The sequence below is a fragment of the Lissotriton helveticus genome, chromosome 2_2, assembly GCF_964261635.1.
Source record: "Lissotriton helveticus chromosome 2_2, aLisHel1.1, whole genome shotgun sequence".
Classification (NCBI taxonomy): Eukaryota; Metazoa; Chordata; class Amphibia; order Caudata; family Salamandridae; genus Lissotriton; species Lissotriton helveticus.
In genome coordinates, this window is record NC_136060.1 from 348671311 (window position 1) to 348693680 (window position 22370).

A 22370-nucleotide genomic window follows, 5' to 3' on the forward strand; every position below is an offset into this window, starting at 1 on the left:
GGTTGAAGAGGTAGGTGTTCAGTGTGAAGAGATTTGGTTAAGATCTTTTACCCTCCTCTACAAGGTTGTGAAACCCATATGGCTGAGGCGCAATCATTTGTTTACGGTACATCGCGCCTATCTATCACCCCTTAGATTGTCTAAATTCGTTCCAGACAAGAAATGCAACAAGTGCAATTATATTGCGGCCTCGGATGTTCACATGTTCAAGGACTGCCCTTATATTGCCCGGTTCTGGGAGGAAGTGAAAAGTACCTTGGATTCCATTTTAAATACTTCCCTGTCTATCACCCTACCATTAATTATCTTCGGCCTGGATGCTGGTATCACCGGCAAAGCTAGATCCTTTCTGTTCTATGCAGTACTTTTGGCCAGGAGACAAATTTGCAAGGTATGGGTGGAAAATACAGCCCCATCACATTCAAGCTGGCTGACTTCCATGTATGAAACTTCTACAGTGGACTTGGCTAGAACATGCAGTAAACGTAATTTGGCTTTTTGGGACCTGTTGATCCAGTGGAAATAACGTCCGGGTTTTTTTTTTAGGGGGGGGGGTTCCCCCCGGTCCTATGATTCCTATTGTACTCCAGGACCAGGGTCCCTCGTTACATTATTGGTCATACAGGTTAACAAACACCAAGATGGAGTAAGTGCAGGCCCGACCCTATCAGTTCCCAATATCTCTCAGGTTTCCACCTCCCACAAATCTTCATAAATCGTGTCATTGAGCGGATCCACACAAACCTCGAGTATATCGATGTGGGACACGCCAGGTGGTTGAGGGTTACTAGAGAGGAGGGCAAGGCAAATGAGGACAAAAAAATAAAAAATATATATATAAAAAAATCTATTTATATATGTATCTATCTATGTATCGCCCCTTAAAATATTTCAGGCGAAAGGATGCATTGGTTAAAATTCAAAGAATAATATAATTGAAACTAAACAATTATAGTGAGCAATATACCCAGAACTCCCTCAATGCACTATTCATAATTTCATATATAATGTCAAAGATGATATCAAGAATGGCATCATCAAACTCATGTGTTACTACTAACATTACAGGATCCACTGGGATTAAACGCTAGCCGTACCTAGTATACACAGGTCACACAAAGTCTAATTAAAGTCCTGAGCCCAGATCCTACCTCAGTGGTGACCAAAAAAGCACCTAGAGGCTATATCATTAATCCTAATGTGTAAGGCACCTTCCCCATAGCTCTCTTAACTCATCATTGGCCTTTCAACCGCTTTCTACACAAACACCCTTGTTTTCAAGTAGGACACGGTGTAGGTGCGTAAGCCACCATGGTAGCTTTTCTTAATTTAATTGATGATGCCAAATGTGATGTCATCAATAGCATGATGCATGAAGTCATGACCTTTCCACTGTAAGAGTTATTGTTGGGTTACTCATGATAACCTGTGAATCTGAATGTTTTATAAATCTGATTGATTTAAGGCTTTGCATTGTAACCATGAAGTCATTTAATTTCTTGTGTGGCGGAGAATCTCTAGCAAAGTCTCTGAATAATGTTTATAATTTATGTTTCTTCAAGTCACCTAATCTATCTTCTTTTACAATTCAATATTTTTTTTACAATGTTTGTTAAATAATTAAATTTGTTAATAATGATTTGTATTTCAGATAATTCTTGTGAGCTCGTCACTCAATGACCGCGATCAGACCCTTTTCAGCAGTATTGATGAAGGATCTTCGTTCCAAAAGCAATCCATTACTTTTGCAGTGGAGATACTCATTTTCCATCCAAAAGAAGAAGACAAAGTGCTGGCTTACAGCAAAGATGCAAAGGTAAAGCTCACTTGACAACAAATTGGCAACGCTCTTCAATTCTTCTGTAAACGTGCATATCGTGTTCATAATACCAATGTTGCAATATGTACAGCGCCGCTAAAAACGATGCTCAGAAATCATGCTTTATAGACACCACACATGCCATTAACAGAAATAAAAAACATGATTGCGTTATTTAGATATATAGTCATTTGATTATAGCCTTAGAGCCCGACGTAGCGGGCTCTACTGGCCATTAAAGGCCCGCTCCAGCATTAAACGACCTTTAACAAGGGAGCAGGCCTTTAATGCCAAGACAGCTTGCAGGAGAATGGGCATTGAACACCCCATTTATTAAGTATTTTTTGCAGCAAGTGTCAAACTTTTGAAAGGCAGTCACAGTCTAGACTTAATTAAGCGAGGGTACAACTCTTTGTAAGAAACTAATGTAAAATTCGTTTGCCATTCGGGTTAATGTTAACAAATGTCTGCATTCAAGATTTATGTATTTTGTTTAAATTCACTCAGGTTCTGACAAAACTTACATCAACGCCCACAGCGATGATAAACATTTACTCGCTTCCTGGTCACAGTTTTGAAATATTTTAAATACATTGCCACTAACAGAAGAACAATTGAGAGAGTACCACTCAATGAGTGAGTGAGACTTTTATGGAAAGCAAGCCCCAAGCCAACCCAAGACACATTAGATAAAGGCTAACACATAGGTTATGTATTATTCCTCGTCTGTAAACATCTCCTGATTGAAATACAATTGATGCAATTGCAGAGTCATAATCCAATTCTTTGTGTGACGTGTAGATCCATTGCATTTCTGACATACGTTTCACAATATATTTGCATGTGTATTTTTTTTAGCAATTTCATCCTGTTTCATCAACTTTATTCTCAGTGCGTATCAAGCACGAGATGCTGTTCAAAGAAAGGTGTGATTTTGTGCAAATACCCAGACACTGCCCCACATACCCATCCATGCCAATCTAGGAAAATATGCCTCAAAGTGCATGACTGCAACCCATGGTTTTATAAATGTTTTTGGGGAAACCTGGCACGTTTAAGAGGGAAGTGGCATGGCTCACCTGCTACTCTCAATAGGAACTCCTCAAAATCACTTTTTTAGTAAGATGGCTGAACCCTCACTCTGAGAATTGTTAAAGCACCACTCAGTGTTCACCAAATCTCAGCTTCAGTGTAGGAGACAATTTGCTCCATCTCATCTGTTAAAAACTCAATAGTGCCCATACTAGCCGTTTGGGGTAAAAGTGTTAGTAATCTTATAACAATAGGTCTTGCCTCTGGTACCTTATAAGTGCTTTTCATGCAGCACGTTATCCTGGGTGCTGTGCTGCCAGGGATTGAAGAGCTATACTGTTACTGCACACTAGGTCATTCAATGTGATTCAGGAATACTTGCTTGCCTCAGGAAACATTTATGGGCACATTCTAAGGCTTTTTAATGCACAGACAGAAAGACAAGTGCCTCGATGCAAGTCAACAGCACTGTAACATTCTGTGTGTGACTGCATCACTAGATTAGTGAACAGCATATGAAAAAAAGCAGTGAAGTGCTTTCCAGTGGCGGAGACGTCACATCCCTCTTCCCTAAGGCCTTTATTCACCAGGTATCCTTCTCCAACGGTGTCCATTCAAAACACTGCTCACACCATCCATTGTCCAGCAAGCCCACGGCCCTGCCCTCTGTCCCAGCCCACTGACTATTGGATCACTAGACGTAGCAACAACAACAAAATGCTCCCATTTGTCAGGTATAGGGGAAATAACAAACAAACAGGGACTGCTTTGGCATCACTTAATCTCTGGACACCTAAAAACAACAAAAAAAAATTACCTGACCTTGTGTAATGTGACTGGCACTTTTGTAAAGCACTTCTAACAGTTGGGTTTGCGCTTTATGAAAATGCCCCCAAAAGTTGATCTGACTTTCTGTAATGTAACTAGCTCTCATGTAGCTCCAACACTTTCGGGTCACTCGAGTTCACATTATAAAATAAAAAATGCCTCATGGTCCCTGGGGAGATGCCGTGAATGAGCTTTGAATATAGAGCTCTGAGTGGATGAGTATGACAGGAAGAGGCAGCAGGCGGGCATGCAGCGACATGGGAGGAGGTGGGAGGGATGAACTCTGCGCCTATTTGTCAGGTAGACGGGAATGAATGAATAAACAGGGGAGGCGTCAGCATCACTTAATCTCTGCGTACCTAAAAAACAACAAAATTAACCTGCCTTTGTTTATTGTAACTGCGCTTTTGTAAAGCACTTCAATACCTTTGGGTCAGTGAAGTTCGTGCTCTTTAAAAGTGCCCCCAATAATTAATCTGACCTTGTGTAATGTAACTAACCCTCATGTAACGCACTCCAACAACTTCAGGTTATTTGAGATCACATTATATAAACAAGCGTCAGAGAAAATGCAACAGGAGTTGCCCCAGCCTTGCCCTATCCAGTGCTACAAGGTTGGGATGCTGAAGGTCTGGTGACTGAGGCTAACTAAATCAACAAGCAGCAATGCTGGAGGGGTGTGTGGCAAATCCTCGCACGTTGAAGTCAGAGAAAATTAAGGAGGCTATTTTAAAATCAGCGCCTGAAGCATCTGACATTTAATGTTGGCATATTAATGGGACTGGGTGATTAATTGATGGGCGCTGAAGCTGAACCACCCAAGAAGGGCAAACAGTGACACGAGCAGGAAACCAAGAAAAAAATAGTCTCCCAAATGAACACATAATCACAGAAGTGTAATGTTAACATTAATTGGGCGTTCCTCTGTGGGAGGAAACCAAACACAAAAAGGAGGGACAAAGAGTAAGGATTAACCACTAGCAAGCAAGTATTTTTGAACAACAATCAAAGGTACAAATAAAAAGGCAATGGGCGGGCTGTAAGTGCACAAAGTGAATACAGCAGTCTCGAAGACACAGAGCATGCGCTGCCTAGGCTCGACCTAAAAAACAAAGCTGTCAGTACTTTGCAAAGCTGGTATTAGGGTATGACTAAGGACTGCATAGCTCGTGGCCATTATAACTCATCTACTAGCCTATAAAGCTCTGTTTATTCTTTCTGAGAAAGAAACTGTTTTTGCTAATGTAACACCAGTTTGGCCAGTCTCCAGAAGTTAGTTGTATTGCATGTTTAATTCCATGGAGTAAGCTAAAAGGTTCACCGGTCAGTTGTCAATTGCTGAATAAGTTGGCCACATAGTATTGCTATAGATTCATAGCCAGCTGCCCAGGTCTACACTGCTTGTGAAAGGCCCTAACCCAAGATAGCAAAATAATATTGCCTATACATGTGCCTTATTATGTTGTATATTTTGCCTTTTCTTACAACTTAATATAGTCAACACTGTCACACAATGAGGTCCTTCATTACTGCATAAATCTAGTGGCCTTTATATAAACCATAGACCTCCAACTAAAAGTAGTTTCTGCACAGTGGTAAACGTGATGTAATTTCTCAGTAGAGAAAAAAACTATCTTATTCTAATGCTGGGGTTTTGGCAAAGTCCTTTGCCTGGTTGAAACAGGATGTTCTTCAGAAGAAGGCTCTCTATTGTTCCAGTGGCTTGCAATAAATCAAGAATAGCAAAGTATGTTTACATTATTTTAACTCCCTCTCTTTTTAAGCATTTCTAGAGGCTGTTTACTTTTTGTCTGCAAGGAAATATGGCCTGTATTAAATAAAACACTCTTGTTAATTGCTACCTGTCATTTGTGTAGCTTGTTTATACTTTGCTGTAGTCTCGCACATCTCTTTCCTTAAACCTCTTTCCATGCTTATTGGAGACAAAGGAAGGCACCTTTCAATCCTCAGAATTATTTATACTCATTTCTGTGACAAATCATTAATGTAATTTAGTTTTGGCTAGTTTTGGCACAGACTTCATTTGTTGTGTTAATGGCCTCATGTTATTAATTCTTCAAAAAAGTCCCATTTGAAGAAGTACAGAGAGGGTGCGGGCTTTGGGTCAGCCCCTTCAGCAATTGATTCTCGTCTGCTATTCATGCTTTGCCATTGCTTGGATGGCTGTCAACAAGTATGTGGAATTTTGAGGATGTTTACATTGTCCCATTGGATTTCTTTTAGGGTTTGATGATGGAATCAAGTGTCCTCTTGCTAGACTGCAAGTGCAACATTACGTTGAGCTTCTTATAATGAGCTGGATTATTCTTTCATGATTTGATTTGCATTGCAGACATAATAACATTGTAATATCTAATTTATGGCTTTAACACCTTGGCTGCGGCTGGAATTCAGCGCCGGTGCTGGACATTCCGATCGTGGGCGTGGTCATGACGGCTCCCGGCCGTCATCAGCACACGCCCACCGTGACTCATGACGACCGGGAGCCGTCATCTGCACCGAAGGGGTTAATGTTCTGGTTGTGCTTGCTGCTTACATGCCTCCACCTGTCACAGTGCTGGCCAATAATTGAAACTGCATGTTCATTTGGTTTGCTGAATTGATGGGTGTTGGAACCGGGGTTGCCGGTCCTGGTTCGGGTAGCAAGGCACTAGCGGAAGGGCTAAATCTCAAAGGCATACGTGTCATGCTTGCATTACACACTCTACATCACCACAGCGCAAACCCACCAAAAATGACACCTCACCAATGTTAGTTATAAAATGGTGAAACTTTATCTTGTTGCTTTGAGGAAGGAAATGTATGAAAATTTCACTGTAAAATAATATACTTCTTGCAGCAATTCACTTGGAGAATTAATCACATTAATTGAAAAATCGTATTATACTTCCTCACAGTAATCAGCAATAATCAGCATTAGATCCATGAATACATTCAATTAGGCAAATAACCGGTAAAATAGATCAATAGGAACATGCTAATCAGTAGTAAGTACATTTAAAGCTTGGACCGGCTTCTGGTCAACTGAGCCGATTTGAAGTAAATGTTCAGAGGGGAGAAATGACAAACTTCCTATGCAGACTATGCATTCTTTCCCAACTCCCCTGATGTTTTCTAGGAGGCTTTTGAAAAGGGGGGGTGGGGGTGAAATCAGAGTCTAAGGCCTACTCCTTGATTCAGTCAGTCACAATTTACTGGAGGGTGGATTTGCTTAGGGCAATTTTGAGGCACCCCAATCTCCTCAGTTCGCCTCCTCCTTGTAGGTCTTGTTCCTTTCTGCTCCCCCCCTCCTCTGTACCTCCCCACGGATACCTGTGCGCCAGATCGGCGCCCTTGTTATTTCTTCTGGGAAGCAAGTTGACTAGGCCGCGCTTCCCCCGTCCGCCCGCTCAGGTTCTTCACACTTCACCCGAGGCGGGGATGGCGGCTGAGCGAAGATATAAAGGCTTCTCAAGTCGGGTCTCAGAGCGTCCACTTCCGACCACCGGAGCACCAGGTGCCCAAGGGAAGCTGCAGCCTCTGCTTCCGAGGAGACTCGACTCGAACTGTGATGCGACGCGCTTGGCGGGAGGGGTCCGGTCGCTCAACGGTCCCACCCAGCGTCTTTCACAGAACCTCGCGTCGCACCGCCTTCCACACGCCTCAGGCTGGGATCGCTCTTCTCAGCACCCAGGTCAGCGACACAGTAACAATTTAGCACCCCTACGCCTCGGAAAGGTAAGAAGGGCCAGAGGGAAGCTCTGAACGTTGTAGTGCTGAGCCTTCTTGGTTGTCCACGGCTCTTGGCACAAAGTACACCACAACCCGGCCGAACCAGGCAAGGGCTGCAGTTGAGATCACCCTTCACCTCAGCAATCGTAATAAAGGACCCCTGTTCCGTGTTGCTCTTTGGGTCCACGTCCAAGGTCTCTGGGGTTGGGCAAGTTCACTCTCGCCAGCAGTTGAAGTGAATAAGATTTCCTGATGAGCGGCCACACTGGTTTGTGAGGTTCACAGATCACCTCACATAAGCAGGGTCAGTTCAACAAGGAGGAGGGCAGCACCCACGACTATCTCGCAGCCCCTAGGAACAATCAGAGTAGCCTGTGACACAATCCCCCTGACGCAATCGTCTGTACTCCAGCCAGCCCAGCAGTGACAAAATGGCCGCCCAGTGTCCTCCCTTATATAGTCTAGGCCCAGGTCACTAGAGTGGACTGGAAGGTTCTAGAACCCTCTAATGCTATCCTATGGCCCAAGCTCTGAGGTAATTCCTGTCAGGCATCCATCTTACGAACCCTATCTACCCACCATTTTAGAAAGGCGCAGCTGTACCTCAGCACTGATTAGCAGTGGTGGGGCACCCGGAGACCTAAGGCCACACAAAAAGGACTGGTGGACAAAAATAATGGGAGGCAGAAAGGGACCAAAAACAAAAATAAGAGGAGACCACTCAAAAAGCTGACAGGTCTAACACGCGTCCCCCCCAGCTGAAAGTGGGGAGAGCTACCCAATCCCTTGGGAGTTCTCGTCACTAAGGCGGAAAAACTTCGAGAGACTGTCAGCGTTGGCATGGTCCACTCCAGGTCGGTGTTCTACCCTAAAGTCCATTTCCTGTAAGGAGATGGACCACCTAAGCAACTTGGGATTCTCACCCCTCATTTGCATGAGCCACCGGAGGGGCCGGTGGTCTGTCTGAACAAGGAAGTGCGAACCAAACAGGTATGGCCGCAACTTTTTCAGGCCCCAGACCACCGCAAAATCTCCCCGCTCTATTGCACTCCAACTCTGTTCACGGGGAAGTAGTCTCCTGGAAAGGAAAACCACTGGTTGGTCCAGACCTTCTTAATTGAGCTGCAATAACACTGCCCCAATACCATGCTCAGACACGTCTGTTTGGACGATGAATTCTTTGGAAAAGTCCGGGGCCCTGAGCACTGGAGCTGTGCACATAGCTTTCTTCAAGGAGTCAAAGGCTTGTTGGCACGCCTCGGTCCAAATAACTAATCGAGGGTGTTTCTTAGATGTAAGCTCAGTCAAGGGAGCCACAATGGTCCCATATCCTTTGAGAAAGCGGCGGTAGTAGCTGGTGAGGCCCAGAAAAGCTCGAACCTCAGTCTGTGTCTTGGGGGGTTCCCAGGCCATGTTGGTTTCAATCTTGGCCAGGAGGAGCTGCACCTTTCCCCGACCCACCAAGTGGCCTAGGTACACCACCGACCCCTACCCGATCTGGCATTTGCTGGCCTTGATCGTCAGGCCAACCTGCTGCAGGGCCTCCATACCGGAGAGGACCTGGTTCACCAACTGCTGAAAAGTAGCAGGGGCGTTCTTGAGGCCAAAGGGCATCACTCGTAACTGGTAATGTCCCTCAGGGGTAGAGAAGGCAGACCTCTCCTTCACTCCATCTGTCAGGGAAATCTGCCAGTACCCTGATGTGAGGTCAAAGGGACTCAAATATCGGGCAGCTCCCAGCCGGTCAATGAGCTCATCTGCCCTTGGGACGGGATGAGCGTCAGTCTTAGTCACTGAGTTCAGCCCTCTGTAATCCACACAGAACCTGAGTTCTGGTGTGGTGCCCGGTGGGGCAGCTTTTGGTACCAGTACCACCGGTCTGGACCAGGGGCTGTTGGAAGGTTCAATTACTCCCAGCTACAGCATCTTGGTGACCTCACTGTGGATGCTGGCCTTCACCTTATCGGACAGCCGGTAGGACTTGGGCTTCATAGGTGGGCTGTCCCCTGTGTCCACATTGTGGGTACACAGGTGGGTCCTTCCCGGAATAATGGAGAACAGTGAGGAGTACTGCTCCAAAATTTGGCGGCAGTCCCTCTGCTGCTCGGGAGTCAGAGATGGTGAGAGGACCACTCCTTCCACTGAACCGTCCTTCTCCTGAAACGTGAATAGGTCAGGGAGGGGCTCGCTTTCCTCCTCCTCTGCCCCATCGGTCACCATCATCAAATGACCTCGGACCTCTCATGGTGGGGCTTGAGGCGGTTGACATGGAGCACCCGATGGGGCTGCCTGGGGGTCTTAAGGTCCACCAAATAAGTGACCTTGCCCTTCTTTTCAACCACTTCAAAGGGGCCTGTCCAGCGATCCTGGAGGGCGCTAATCTCTCCAGGCTCCAAGACCCACACTTTCTGGCCAGGCTCCACCTCCACGGGGTGAGCATTGTGGTCGTACCACTCTTTCATGACTGCCTGGCTGGCCTCAAGGTTGTCAGAAGCTTGCTTCCACAACTTAGCCATTTGGCTACGGAAAGCCAGCATGTAGCTCACGACATCCTGGGAAAGCCCCCTGGGAGTCTTTTCCCATCCATCTTTCCCCAGGCTGAGAGGTCCTCTGACAGGGTGCCCATACAGAAGTTCAAAGGGGCTGAAGCCCACTCCCTTCTGTGGCCTTCCCTGTATGAGAACAACAAACAGGGCAGAAGGATGTCCCATTTCCTCTGCAGGCTCTCAGGCAGACTCCTGATCATGCCCTTCAAGGTTTTATTAAACCTTTCCATCAGACCATTGGTCTGGGGGTGGTAAGGAGCGGAGAACCTGTATGTAACTCCATATTCCTTCCACATAGCCTGCATGTAGGCTGACATGAAGTTGGCCCCCCTGTCGGACACAACTTCCTTGGGGAAACCCACTCGGGTAAAAATCCCCATCAGGGCCCGGGCCACCGAAGGTGCAGTAATGGTCCTCAGTGGAATAGCCTCTGGGTACCGGGTGGCATGATCCACCACTACCAGGATAAACCTGTGACCGGCTGATGTGGGTGGATCTAATGGCCCACCAATGTCGATGCCCACCCTTTCAAAGGGGGTGCTAACGACAGGCAGTGGTTCCAGGGGAGCCTTCAGCTTAACCCCTGTTTTTCCACTGGCTTGACAGGACACACACATCCTACAAAAGTGTCAGACGCAACCCTCATCTGAGGCCAATAGAAGTGTGGAACGAGCCGCGCAAAGGTCTTGTCTTGGCCCAGGTGTCCTGCCAAAGGAATCTCATGAGCCAACTCTAAAAGGAAGGCTCAGTTGCGCTGGGGAACTACCAAGGCTCGGGATGACCCATGCACCGGAGCCTTGGGCTCACTGTAGCGGGGACCATCCTCCCAGTAGATGTGAAAGTTCCCTGAAATATTACCTGCTGCCTGGGCTTCGGCCTGTCGCCTTAGACCCTCAAGGGTAGGACAGTCCTTCTGCCCTTGACAAGACTCCTCTCTGGTAGGTCCTCCCTCCACTTGCCACTCTGCAGGGATAGGTAAGTCCTCCAGGGAGTCAACATCCCCCTCCGTGGACTCCGGAACCACCACCTCCGGTGCCCCATCCATCTCACGGGGTGTGGAGGCCGTGGCAGGTTTTCCCCGACCCCAGATCTTCCCCTTGTTGGCAGCTGGCTGTGCCTTGGTTCCAGGCTCCAGCCCTTGCGAACTCCCCTTCCGGGCAGTCGCGAACCGCGTGCTTGCACAGATCCAATCAGGTGATCGCAGCATCTTCGTATGTGTCTGGAACTCTACCTCTTTCTAAGCATTGTGCTCAAGGTTATTTCCCAACAGACAGTCGACCAGCACAGCAGGGCTCACCGCATCTCGTAGAAGGCCTGTGACCCCTCCCCACTCAAAGGGAACCTCAGCCACGGGATGGTGGCTCACCCTGCCGTCAGCCATCACAGCGGGGTGGAATACATTGGGAATCACCTGCTCTGGAGACAAGCTGTCTTCTCACTATGGTCATGCTGGCACCTGTGTCCCTCAGAGCCTCCCCCTTTTGGCCATTGATGGTGACCCATTGCCTATACTTGATGGTACTTGGAGCCTCATGGACCTTAGGAACCATCCCGCTGTCTCCCAGGGACACTAAGGTCAACCCTGCCCACTCACCCCCCTTGTCTAGGGGCAGCTCCTCCCCGATCACTACACTCGCTACCCCTGGGTTTTTTCCTCCAGTGGAAGGGTGCGCTCTCTTTGGACACTTGGTATCTCCCTTGTAGTGTCCAACCTCGCCGCACTCATAGCATCGGACAATCCTGGGCTGCTGACTACGGTCAGGGTAGGTGGGTTTCTGGTGGCCAGATTTGGCTGGGGAACCTGACTCCTTCCCTGGAGAACTATTTTGGGGCCTTTGGAGAACTTCTTCTTTTTATCTCCCCCTCTTTCTTCTGGGAAGACCCCTGTCCAGCTCTTTGGAAGTCCCCCCCAGATCCAGAGTGAAAATGTAGAGGAGAAAGGGATGGAATTCAAGAGTCAAAGCTGCAGGGAAGATAGGTTGTATAGCAAGAAATAAGACTTGCCCTGAAACAAAGGAACTGTGAAATAAGTGCAGTAAGAGAGGGCACATCATAAAGTGTTGAAGTAGCAAGATCCAAGGGAAGAGCGCCATGAAACCGTTTCCGGTATAAGCGCGCTCTACAAATACATTAAAATTCTAATTCAAGAAAATGAGTGATACATAAAAAAGTGTGTGATGAAGTAGTCATACTGCTGGGAAACAAATATGTTGGGAATCTTCGTGTTTGGGGTGTTTGGATGGAATCAAGTTCATAATGATGTTTGATTCTCGTTCTCATCTGACAATTATTTCAGAGCAAGTTTATGAGGATTACTACAAAGACAGAGTAAGCCTGTGCAAATAAGGACATACAACAAGGGGGCTATGGTTTGCATTCAATCAATATGAATGTATACATGCTTGCTTCCTTGTAGTTTGAAGGAATACAGCCAAAGGTATAGTGGATGTCTCTATAAAGCACAACAACATTAGTGGATGCCCTCAGGAAATAGATGATAGTGTCCACAACAAGTAGAAATATCACTTTTCTTGTTAGGTACAGTAAAGGTTTCAGTAATTTAAAACTGAGCTCAACCCCTGGTAGCCATGTTGAGTCTACCTGCATCTCAATCCTCAAACACAGGTGCAAGTTAATGTGGTCTAAGATGGGTGTTCAGAATTCGAAAAGTGGTTTCTATAGGTGTTTAACAAGGAATTTGACTCAAAACATATGTGCATAGATTTAAACCCAAGAAATCAGCCATAACAGTTATCCCAACAGTTAGAAGGCTAAACGTCAATGTGTTGGGCGCAGATGAAATGGAAATGTGTCCTGCCGAGAGAAACTGATTGAGGTGTTATTAAATGAAAGTGGAATTTCTAACTGGTTGTAGAGTGGAACACCGAAATAGCTCACTTTATCATCTCAAAACAAATGAGGTGGTGGATAATAACATTCTACCAAAGGGATGTTAACCCCTTCGCTGCGGTGGCAATTACGCCGCAGCGCTAGGGGGGAGGGGGCCGCGCGGCGCTCCCATGCTCGTGACGGAACCGCTCCGTCAAGAGCCTCGGGCGCGCTGTGCTTGTGACGGAGCGGTTCTGTCACGGCCCGCCCGCTTAATAGAACGCGCCGTGCAGGCGTGCTGAGCGGGCCGTGACGGAACCGCTCCGTCACCAGCACAGCGCGACCGAGGCTGGTGACGGAGCGGTTCCGTCACCAGCATGGGAGGGGTTAAGTTCAAGACTGGGTTTGAAAAAAAGTCTCCAGCAGAGAGTGCTAGTTGGTCGAGATTTATAAAACCTATGAAGGCAGTAAATTATTTTTTTTAATGCTGCGAAAACTGATGACCAAAGAATCTGAAATTTGGACACCGTGTGCTTTAGTACCGCAACATCTGGTGATGTCGTAGTGAGTATGCAGAGTGATTTACCAATGTCAAGAGATCCATGGAGGTGGCATGACTAGGAAAAGATTGACAAGGAGACGGATTTACCTCCCGGATTATGTATAAGGTTCCCCTTTACCGCTGTTGTTGCCAAGAGTATTACTCAATAATTTTTCATGAGATGTATCTTCTCATGTTTGTTGCTGTTGCATATATTTATCTCTTTCTAGTAGAAATGATTGTGTTTGTGCTAGGTTTGCCTTGCATTTGTTCCTGTTTTTAGACATGCTTTGATCTGTTGTGTTTTTTGTGAAAAGAAAGACGCCTGTGATGTCTTCAGGCTCTCTGCTCATGTGTCATTCCAGAATCCTATGTGATGGGAAGGTCGAATCTAAAGGGGATGTTTGTTTTATTACAAATGTATTAATCTAAGACCTACTTACCCAATCTGTGTTACACAACCATGTGGAATACTGTGGTGTTCCGGGTTTCTCTAATTCTGGGTGTGGGAATGGGATGCATTGTCCCCAGCTAATTTCGAATGAAGACCCTAAATTACTTGTTTCAGTTATATATCAATAATTCGAGCAACTAAAGTGTCACATTATCCTGCTGCCCATTTCACTATTTGATGCACTGCCAAGAAGTAAAGAATTTCGTGCTTTCATTCTTTTACCAGGCAAAAATAATTTCCTGGTTGTTTTTCAGACTCCCCTGAGACTAGAAATACAAATTATTCTCCAACCACATTCTTGCTTTTTAGGGAGCAATTTGAGATGCTCAACGTATTCGCTAGAATATTTGCTTTTGGAAAATCTTAAATGCACATTTCTCGAGGGATGTGTTCCTTTCTCCGCCACGAGGGATGACATCTGTGATCTTATCATAGTAATTGAATCATTGTGCCTTTCAGTACAACATATAAAGGAAAGTCTCTAACAAGCAGACCTTTGTGTGTGTGTTGTACATGGAAAAATAACCAATTAATCAAAGGAGGATAAGGAGCCTCACGTCTGTGTGTGTAGATCCTTTTTCAATTCGTGGGTGAGAAACACATACTTCAGGTACGAATGCTAAAATGTTAAAATGTCAGCAATTAATAGATACGGAAAAGAACAAAACAACATAGGTGTAAATAGTGTGCTCAATCCTAAATCCGAGAGTTTAAATGCACCATTGGGGCTGCATTTGTAAAACAAGCATTGGTAAAAGCCGATAGGTTTTGAAAGGACGACCTATTGTTTTTGGGAGAAAGTGGGTTATTAGTTGGGATGGATGATAGTGTCCACAACAAGTAGAAATATCACTTTTCTTGTTCGGTACAGTAAAGGTTTCAGTAATTTAAAACTGAGCTCAACCCCTGGTAGCCATGGCACAGAGCAGACGTGCTTAAATTAAGACAATGTGTAAAGCATTCAACAGTATCAAAATAGTGAAAAGGTTAAAAAGATAAAACAATAAAAATCCCACTCCAGTTTATAAAAATAGAGAATACTTTAACAAAATGACAAAAAAAACATTAATTTTGTAAGTTTAAATTTATAAATGGTGACAAAAAGCGTTAAGTGCCAATTACTGTCATCTGTTTGTGCTTGACCGATACCTAGGTGTGATTTAACACTGACATGTTTGAGAGCGGCTCCCATACAGAAACAAGGTTTGTCCTGTTTGTCAGGCATGTACCTTCCCAAATCAAAAATAGAATATATTTTATTAAATATAATGACATCAAAATGATAAATGACAAAAATCCAAAAGGTAGAACAAGAGTTATGATTTTTTCAAAGTTTAGGCTCCAAAATAGTGCCAAAAACCATTAAGTTCCAATCAAGGTCATCAGTTTGCACTTCACCGGGACAAGTGTAAGGTTAAGGTGCACCACGATGGACCACAAGTCAGATAGTTGGGGAAAGGGGTTGGCCTAACGGCTAAGGCGCTCGACCTCGGACCTGGGGATCTGGGTTCGAGTCTCGGTAAACGACGCCAAAAACCCCCTGTGATTCTGGGCAAATCACTTAATCTCCCCGTGCCTAAAAAAATGAAAGTGTGTCCTCATGTAACGTAACTGGTGCTATGTAAAGCGCTCTGATAACAGATTTGGTTCGGTTCTAGTTCGCGCTATATAAAACTCTGCAAATAAAAATAAATGACTTAGATCTTGATTCATAATTTGGGGGGCGGCCAGCTCTTCGCTTGGGCTACAGAGTTAATTACTCCATTGCCCTGACATAAGTGCTGCCGGCCAAAATTAGAAATGTTTGCTGCCCCAGTGGACATTTCTAGAATTGGCATGTACCACCAGCATGGTGGTTTCTGTCAGAGCATTGTAAGTTTTCTTTAAGGATCCATCAAAGCGACAGATTCATAGGGCAAGCTTATGAGGTTTTTTTGTTTTCTAACCTTTTCGATGCGTCAGACAGCCCCCGGCTGTCTGACGTCACGGTGGGCGTGTGCGTCGGACGGCCGGGGCCGTCTGATCTGTGCACGCGTCGGAATGTCTGCCGCTGTGAAGCGGCTGAAAGAAGACCCTTAAGCATGATTTTCTTTTTGAAAATAAAAAAAACAATGCTCCCCGCGCCATAGAAGTTTCCTTCCATGGCACGGGGGGTACTGAGCACTTTTCAATACCACTTGCTGGCAGGTCTTTCCTGGCTGTGATGGGCATTGAAAAATGTTTGTATGTCATCCATCTAAATTAGCTGGATGGACATACAGCTAAACCTCCAATGGCCTTTACTTCAGCAGGCCGCTGGAGCAGTTTGAATAACGCGGAGTAAAATAATTCTCCACCGTCGTCAAACCTATGGTCCGGCTTACTCTAAATCGGGTGGGTTGATCATATTGTTGATGGGGAGGGAACTACATCGTCATTGCAATGAAGTTCCCTCTCTGCAAACATATAAATTAGATCCTTGCGGCCAGATTCATCAAAGTAAAATCGGCTTGCAAAGTGCCAGATTCTGAGAATCCGGCCCTTTGCGAGCGCTATTTTTGCATTTGGGATTCATCATCCCAAATGCAAAAATCGCAATTACAGAACTCGCTAAATTGCGAAGAATTGCATTTAAGGAATCTCAATTAGAGATTCCTTAAATGCTATTCATGAACCTTTTTAAAATTGCGAATTCGCAATATTGGGCCGCTATTTACCGCGAAGTGTAACTTCGTGGTAAATAGCGAAAACTTAGAAAAATGCACTTTAGTGCATTTTTCTAAGTTGTATGTTACACACACACATGTCCTTTGGACATGTGTGTGCGCAACACCTGTGTACATTTGCATTTCAGGGGTGCTACAGGGTGTCCTTTGGAGACCCTGGCACCCTTGAAATCGCGTCCTTATTTGCGATTCGCTAATTGCTAATCGCAAATAATGAATTACTCCCCATTCATTCCTATGGGCCTTGAGGCCCATAGGAATGAATGGGAAAGCCATTCATTATTTGCGATTAGCAATTAGCGAATCGCAAATAAGGAAGCAGTAGAAATCACAAAATTAATTGCGATTTCTACATGCATCCCGTTTTGCGAGTCTTTAATAGCGATTCCTTAATAATCGCTATTAAGGACTCGCAAAAGAGGACAATGATGAATCTAGGGGTATGTCTCTAGAATGGAAGTAAACAAATATCAGAGGGCCAAGGCAGCAGGCTGTCAGTGAGAAGGATTTGACAAGACTGGATAGGTGCAGGACGAGGTCCCAGAAAAACGGTTGACTTTTGGTAGAAAAGCACAGAAACCAGTCATAATTAAAATGAAATTCTGTTTGGAAATTATCCACTTTTTTGGTAGTCATAGAATAACCACTTTACATCTGCCTCCACATTTTTAGTTACCAGGACAACAGACCATCAATCAGCCGTTCACTTATCATTGGGTTCCAAGCTCCCAAAGGGCTCCATGTGGAGATCTTTGTAGGGCTTTTGTAGTATAATATTGAAGGTTACCAAATCAGTCAACAGGTGAGGTTTTTCTTTTTTGTAACTTGTTTTTGCAAGGATTGTACACATAGATCTCAGCTCATGGTGGAGCGGGCCACAAAGAGCCGGGAGGGTATCGCAGATGATCGTAGCTGTAGCGTGAAGTGCAGGCCAGGCCTCGCGGGTGGTAATCATAGTGCAACTATCCGCAACACTCTCCCTGCTTCTCTCGGCCTCCTCCACCGCAAATGGAGGTCTTCATGCTGGACTTTAGAAGGTAACCTTTTATTTATTTTTTAAGATTAGTTTTATTGCTTTTATTAGTTAAGTAACATAAACAAGAAAACAAACATTGAGCTTGAGCCTCTTGGACCACAAATTTAGCAAATCAAGTAGCTTACTGAAAGCTACACACATAGGCATCAAAGATATATATCACAGCCGCGGAAACAGAGGCACACAGTACTGTAACATTTGAGTATACCATCAGCAGTAGGACTCCTTGATCTACAACTCCAAGATTTGCCTTATACACCAGTTTTTAAAGAACTGCACAGGAATCCAAACCTCAAATCCACTCCTTCAGAGATAGGACTGCTCATCTCAACAGTGTCTGGCCGGATCTCATTTGGCTACCATATATGCTGTCGCTAGGAGTGCTCGGATAGCCCTGGAGTCCCCCAGAGAGTTGATTATCCCCAGTAACTCTATTTGGGGAATAGGTTCCAGTGGGACACCCTGCACCCGACCCATGTGTACAACAATCAGTGCTCAATATGCTGCACCCATGGACACATCTAGATAGTGTGATAACAGGCACCCAGGTCTGTTGGACCTGGCCCTTTCTGCAGGGTCATCCCCAAACATTTTGCCTTCCTCCTCCCTTTTTTCTGACCTCTTTTGTGTTGCCTTTAGGACTCTGGACACTTTATCACTGCTAACCAGTGCTAAAGTGTATGTGTTCACTCCCTAAAATATGATGTAATTGGTTTACACCTGTTTGGCATATTTAATTTTCTTGTAAGAACCACGGAAAGAGCACTATATGTGCCATGGGCCTGGAAATAAAAGGCTACTAGTGGACCTGGAGCACTGAATGTGCCACCCACTTCATTAGCCTTTAAACATGGGTCAGACCTGCCACTTCGGAGCCTATGAGAATGTCGACCTGGCAAATTCTTGCGAGGCCTAACGCTTGCTTTTTATTACCTGTAAGTCACTCCCAAGGTAGGCCCTTATGGGCAGAGTGCAGTGGATCAAAAAGGTAGGACATGTACTTTTGAGTTCTACATTTCTTTGCAAGGAAAAAACTGCTAAATTTGTTTTCACTACTGCATTGCATAGCTCTCCCGTAGGTTAGCATGGGGATTGCCTTAAAACATCTTTTAAGTGTATTTTCCCATTGGGAGTAGATTGAAAATTAGAGTTTGGTGTCTCTGAACTCACAATTTTAGAAACACTTATTTTAGTAAAGTTGTTTTTTAAACTACAGGTCTGAAAATACCACTTTCAGAAAGTTACTTCAACCATTCTGTGACTCTGCCTGTCTCTGAATACATGTTTGGTTTATGTTGACAGCTGGGCTTTGTGCATTCCCTCTAGACAGTCACACAATGGGAGCTGGGGTGTAACATTTACATCCTGATGGCCCATCACCAGGCTGATAGGCCTTCCTAAGGTAGATTGGGAAGGAGGAGTTCCCCACACAAAGAGCTACATACCCCCCTGTAGTGTGTCTGGAGCCAGAGCAGCAGGAGAGGCAGGGACCTTCTGATCTGCCAAGGCCTCTTTGATGTCTCTTCAATTTCAAAGACACATTAGGCTATAAGTACTGGACCTCTGATACCATGATTTCGAAACTCTACTGGTACCAAGGACATTCTGCCAGAAAGAAGGACTGCTGGCTCCCAGGAAGGACTGCCACTCTGCAACTGCATTGATGTGTTGGCCTACTGCTTGCTGTTATGTAGCGAGAACTGCCACTTTGCTACTTGCTTTACTGTGTTGGGCTGCTGCTTGCTGCTTCTTGCTTGGAGTGAGAAGGACCAAACTTTTTCACTATATCCTGGAACCAAGATTCTCCAAGGGGTTGTTCAATCAATCAATCGGGGATTTATGAAGCACACTACTACCCGTGAGGGTCTCAAGGCGCTCGGGGGGTTGTCGGGCAGCCCTGAGTCATCCGAAAAGGCCAGGTCTTGAGGCTCTTCCTGGATGCTTGCAGTGTGAGGGTTCATCTGATGCCAGGTCTTGGCCGCGATGTAGGAGAAAGCTCTTCCTCCCATTCTGGCTCTCTGTATGCAAGGGATTTTGGCCAATGCGACGTTGGTGGAGCGGAGTTTTCTCTTGGGAGTGTGGAAGGAGATTCTTTCTTTGAGGTACCAGTGTTGTGGAGGGATCTGTAGGCGTGAGTGAGCAGCTTGAAGGCCACTCTCTTTTCGACGGGGAGCGAGTGGAGGTCTTGTAGGTGCTGGGTGATGCGATGCCAAAGACGAGTCTGGCTGCGGCGTTCTGGAGGCTCTGGAGTTTGTTCATTCTGGTATAGAGGGCATTTCTGTAGTCCAGTCTGCTTGTTATGAGTACATGGGTGTTGGATGATGGTCTTCCTGGCTTCGGGGGCCTTGCAGAGTATGCAGAGGGTGTTGAAGCACATGGAAGATATGGCATTTATCTGTTAGTTCATGGTGAGGGGGGTGGAGTATGATGCCAAGGTTGCAGGTAGGGTCTGTGGGTGTGGGAGCGTGTGCCCACCAGGTGTCGTCCCACGCAAAGGGGGTGGATACGAGGACAAGGACTTCTGTCTTCTCTGAGTTGAGCTTCAGGCAGCTGCTGATCATCAGGATGCGACGGGGCGGGAGTCTGACTTTTTGAGTTCTGTCAGCGAGGAAGGAGCAGATCTAGTCTAGGTCAGTTCCCTGTATTCCGCCATCGTGAAGTCTGGTGGCTAGTGTGCAGTGGGAGATAGTGTCGAAGGCTGCTGAGAGGTCCAGTAGGACGAGTGCTGCTGTGTGGCCTTGGTCAAGAAGAGTGCGGATGTTGTCTGTGGCAGCTAGGAGGGCGGTCTCTGTGCTGTAGTTGCTGTGGAATCCAGATTGAGAAGGTTCAAGGATCAAGTTAGATTCTATGAAGTTCGTGAGCTGGTTGTTGACAATCTTCTTGGTGACTTTGGGAGGGGGGAGATGGTTTTGTAGTTTCTGAGGTCCGTCGGGTCGGGGGAGGGCTTCTTGAGGAGGGGTTTGACTTCTGCGCATTTCCAGTCATCAGGAAAGGTGCCTGTTTCGAGGGAGCAGTTGACAGTACATTGTAGTTCAGGTGCTATGGTGAAGGCGGCTCTGTGGAAGAAGTGTGTCAGGCAGGGGTCAGTGGGGGCTCCTGAGTGAATGCTCCTCGTGTTCTTTGTGGTGTCTTCTGTGGTGACCAGGGCCCAGGTGGTGATGGTCAGCTGGGTGGCGTTGCTGATGGCGGTTGTTGTGTCTGTGCCTTAGTTATGGTCTTCGAAATTGTCGAAGAAAGTCTTGATCTTGTGATGGAAGAAGGATCCAAGTTCGTTGCAGAGATCCTGGGAGGGAGGGATGTCCGAGGTTTCGCTGGGGGGTTTGGTGAATTCTTGATGCTAAAGAGTTCCTTAGAGATGCAGGCATTGGAGAGGATTCTGTCCTGGATGAAAATCCTCTTCGTGGACCTGATGAGTTGGTAGTGTTCTGTCATGGCGATCTTGTATACGGTGCGTGGTTCAGAGGTTTTGCTGTTTCTTCATGCTTTCTCAAGTCATTGGCATGTGTGCTTGGATTCTCGGAGGTCAGTGGTGAGCCAGGATGCTTTCGAGGTGCGTTGTCAGTCAGAGTTCCGGAGGGGGTCGAGCGTGTTTGCACAGCTGGTGATCCATCTGTAGAGTTCGTTGGCTGCAGCGTTGGTTGTGGTGGGAGGAGGAGTGTGGCTGAGGGTGGAGTTGAGGTACTCTTTGGTGATCTTGCTGCAGTTTCTGTTGGGGGCATGATGTAGGCTTGTGTACGGTAGGTTTCGAGAAGGAGAAGTGGACGCAGTGGTGATCCTTCCAGAGCGGTTGCTTGCTGTGGCTGAAGCACATGTTGTTTCCTCCTGCAAAGATGGGGTCGAGGGTGCATCCTGCCTTGTGGGTGGGGGCGGTGACGAGCTGCTTCAGTCCTACGTTAGTGAAGTTGTCTAGGAGGGTGGTGACGTTGAGGTCTCGGAGGTTGTCGAGGTGGAAATTCAGGTCTCCAAGCAGTGCGTAATCTGTGGATGTGAGGGCTTGGGGCACGATGAGGTCTGCGATGATAGTGGGGAACGGTGCATGAGGTCCGTGACGTCTGTAGGCGAGAGTTCCACATGGAGTCATTCTGGGGTTGGTCTGGATCTGGAAGTGTTCCATGCGGGGTGAGGCTTCATTCAAACTTGCTGTTCTGAGGTGGAGGGAGTGTTTGTGTGCAGTGGCGAGTCCACCTCCAGGGTGGTTGGGGCGGTCTTTCCTCTGGATCTTGTACCTGTCGGGGAAGGCGGGTGCGATGTTTGAAGTGGAGCTTGCGTTGGTCCATGTCTTTGTGAAGAAGGCGACATTGAGCGAGTGGGTGTTGAGGAGGTCCCGAATTTCTACTGCGTGTCTCTGTAGGGTGCGTATGTTGAGGTGGATGCAGCGCATTGATTTGGGCTTGCTGGTGTCCGGTGAGTTGGTGGTAGCAGTAGGGATCCGTAGGTGGGTGAAGGTGCAGCTACAGTTTCGGCAGGAGAACCTGCCTTGGGTGGTGTTCAGTGTTGATAGCTGGCAGTTGTTGTTTATTCCGGTGTTGAGTGTGTGGAGGGTTGCTAAGTCGTAGCAGTGGGGGGTCTAAGGACCAGGGTCCCAGGTGCTCGTCACGGTTGGGTCGTGGACAGGCACAGATGGATGCCATTAGGTAAGGGTCGGGGGCAGGAGCAGGAACAGGTTCGGGGAGGGGCTGCATGGGCAGCAGAGCCAGGAAAGGGAGCAAAGCGGCAGCTGTGAAAAAAGGCGGGCAAATAAGGCTCAAACAATGAGACAAAAGGCAAAAAGACACAAGAGGCAGAGGCACAAAAACACAGAAGGCCAGAGGCCATCATCACTTCCACCCAGTAGTCGCTGTCTAGGAT

General features: G+C 46.4%; 1 protein-coding gene across 5 annotated transcripts in view; it reads left to right on the forward strand.

The window, feature by feature from the left end:
* Window positions 1-22370, forward strand: part of SORCS2 (sortilin related VPS10 domain containing receptor 2) — a 2165153-nt gene that overhangs the window by 1354620 nt on the left and 788163 nt on the right. For all 5 annotated transcript variants that reach the window (XM_078678523.1, XM_078678525.1, XM_078678524.1 and 2 more), the window contains exon 4: window positions 1652-1816. In XM_078678523.1, the coding sequence (XP_078534649.1) occupies window positions 1652-1816 (165 nt within the window). The remainder of the gene's footprint in view (window positions 1-1651; window positions 1817-22370) is intronic.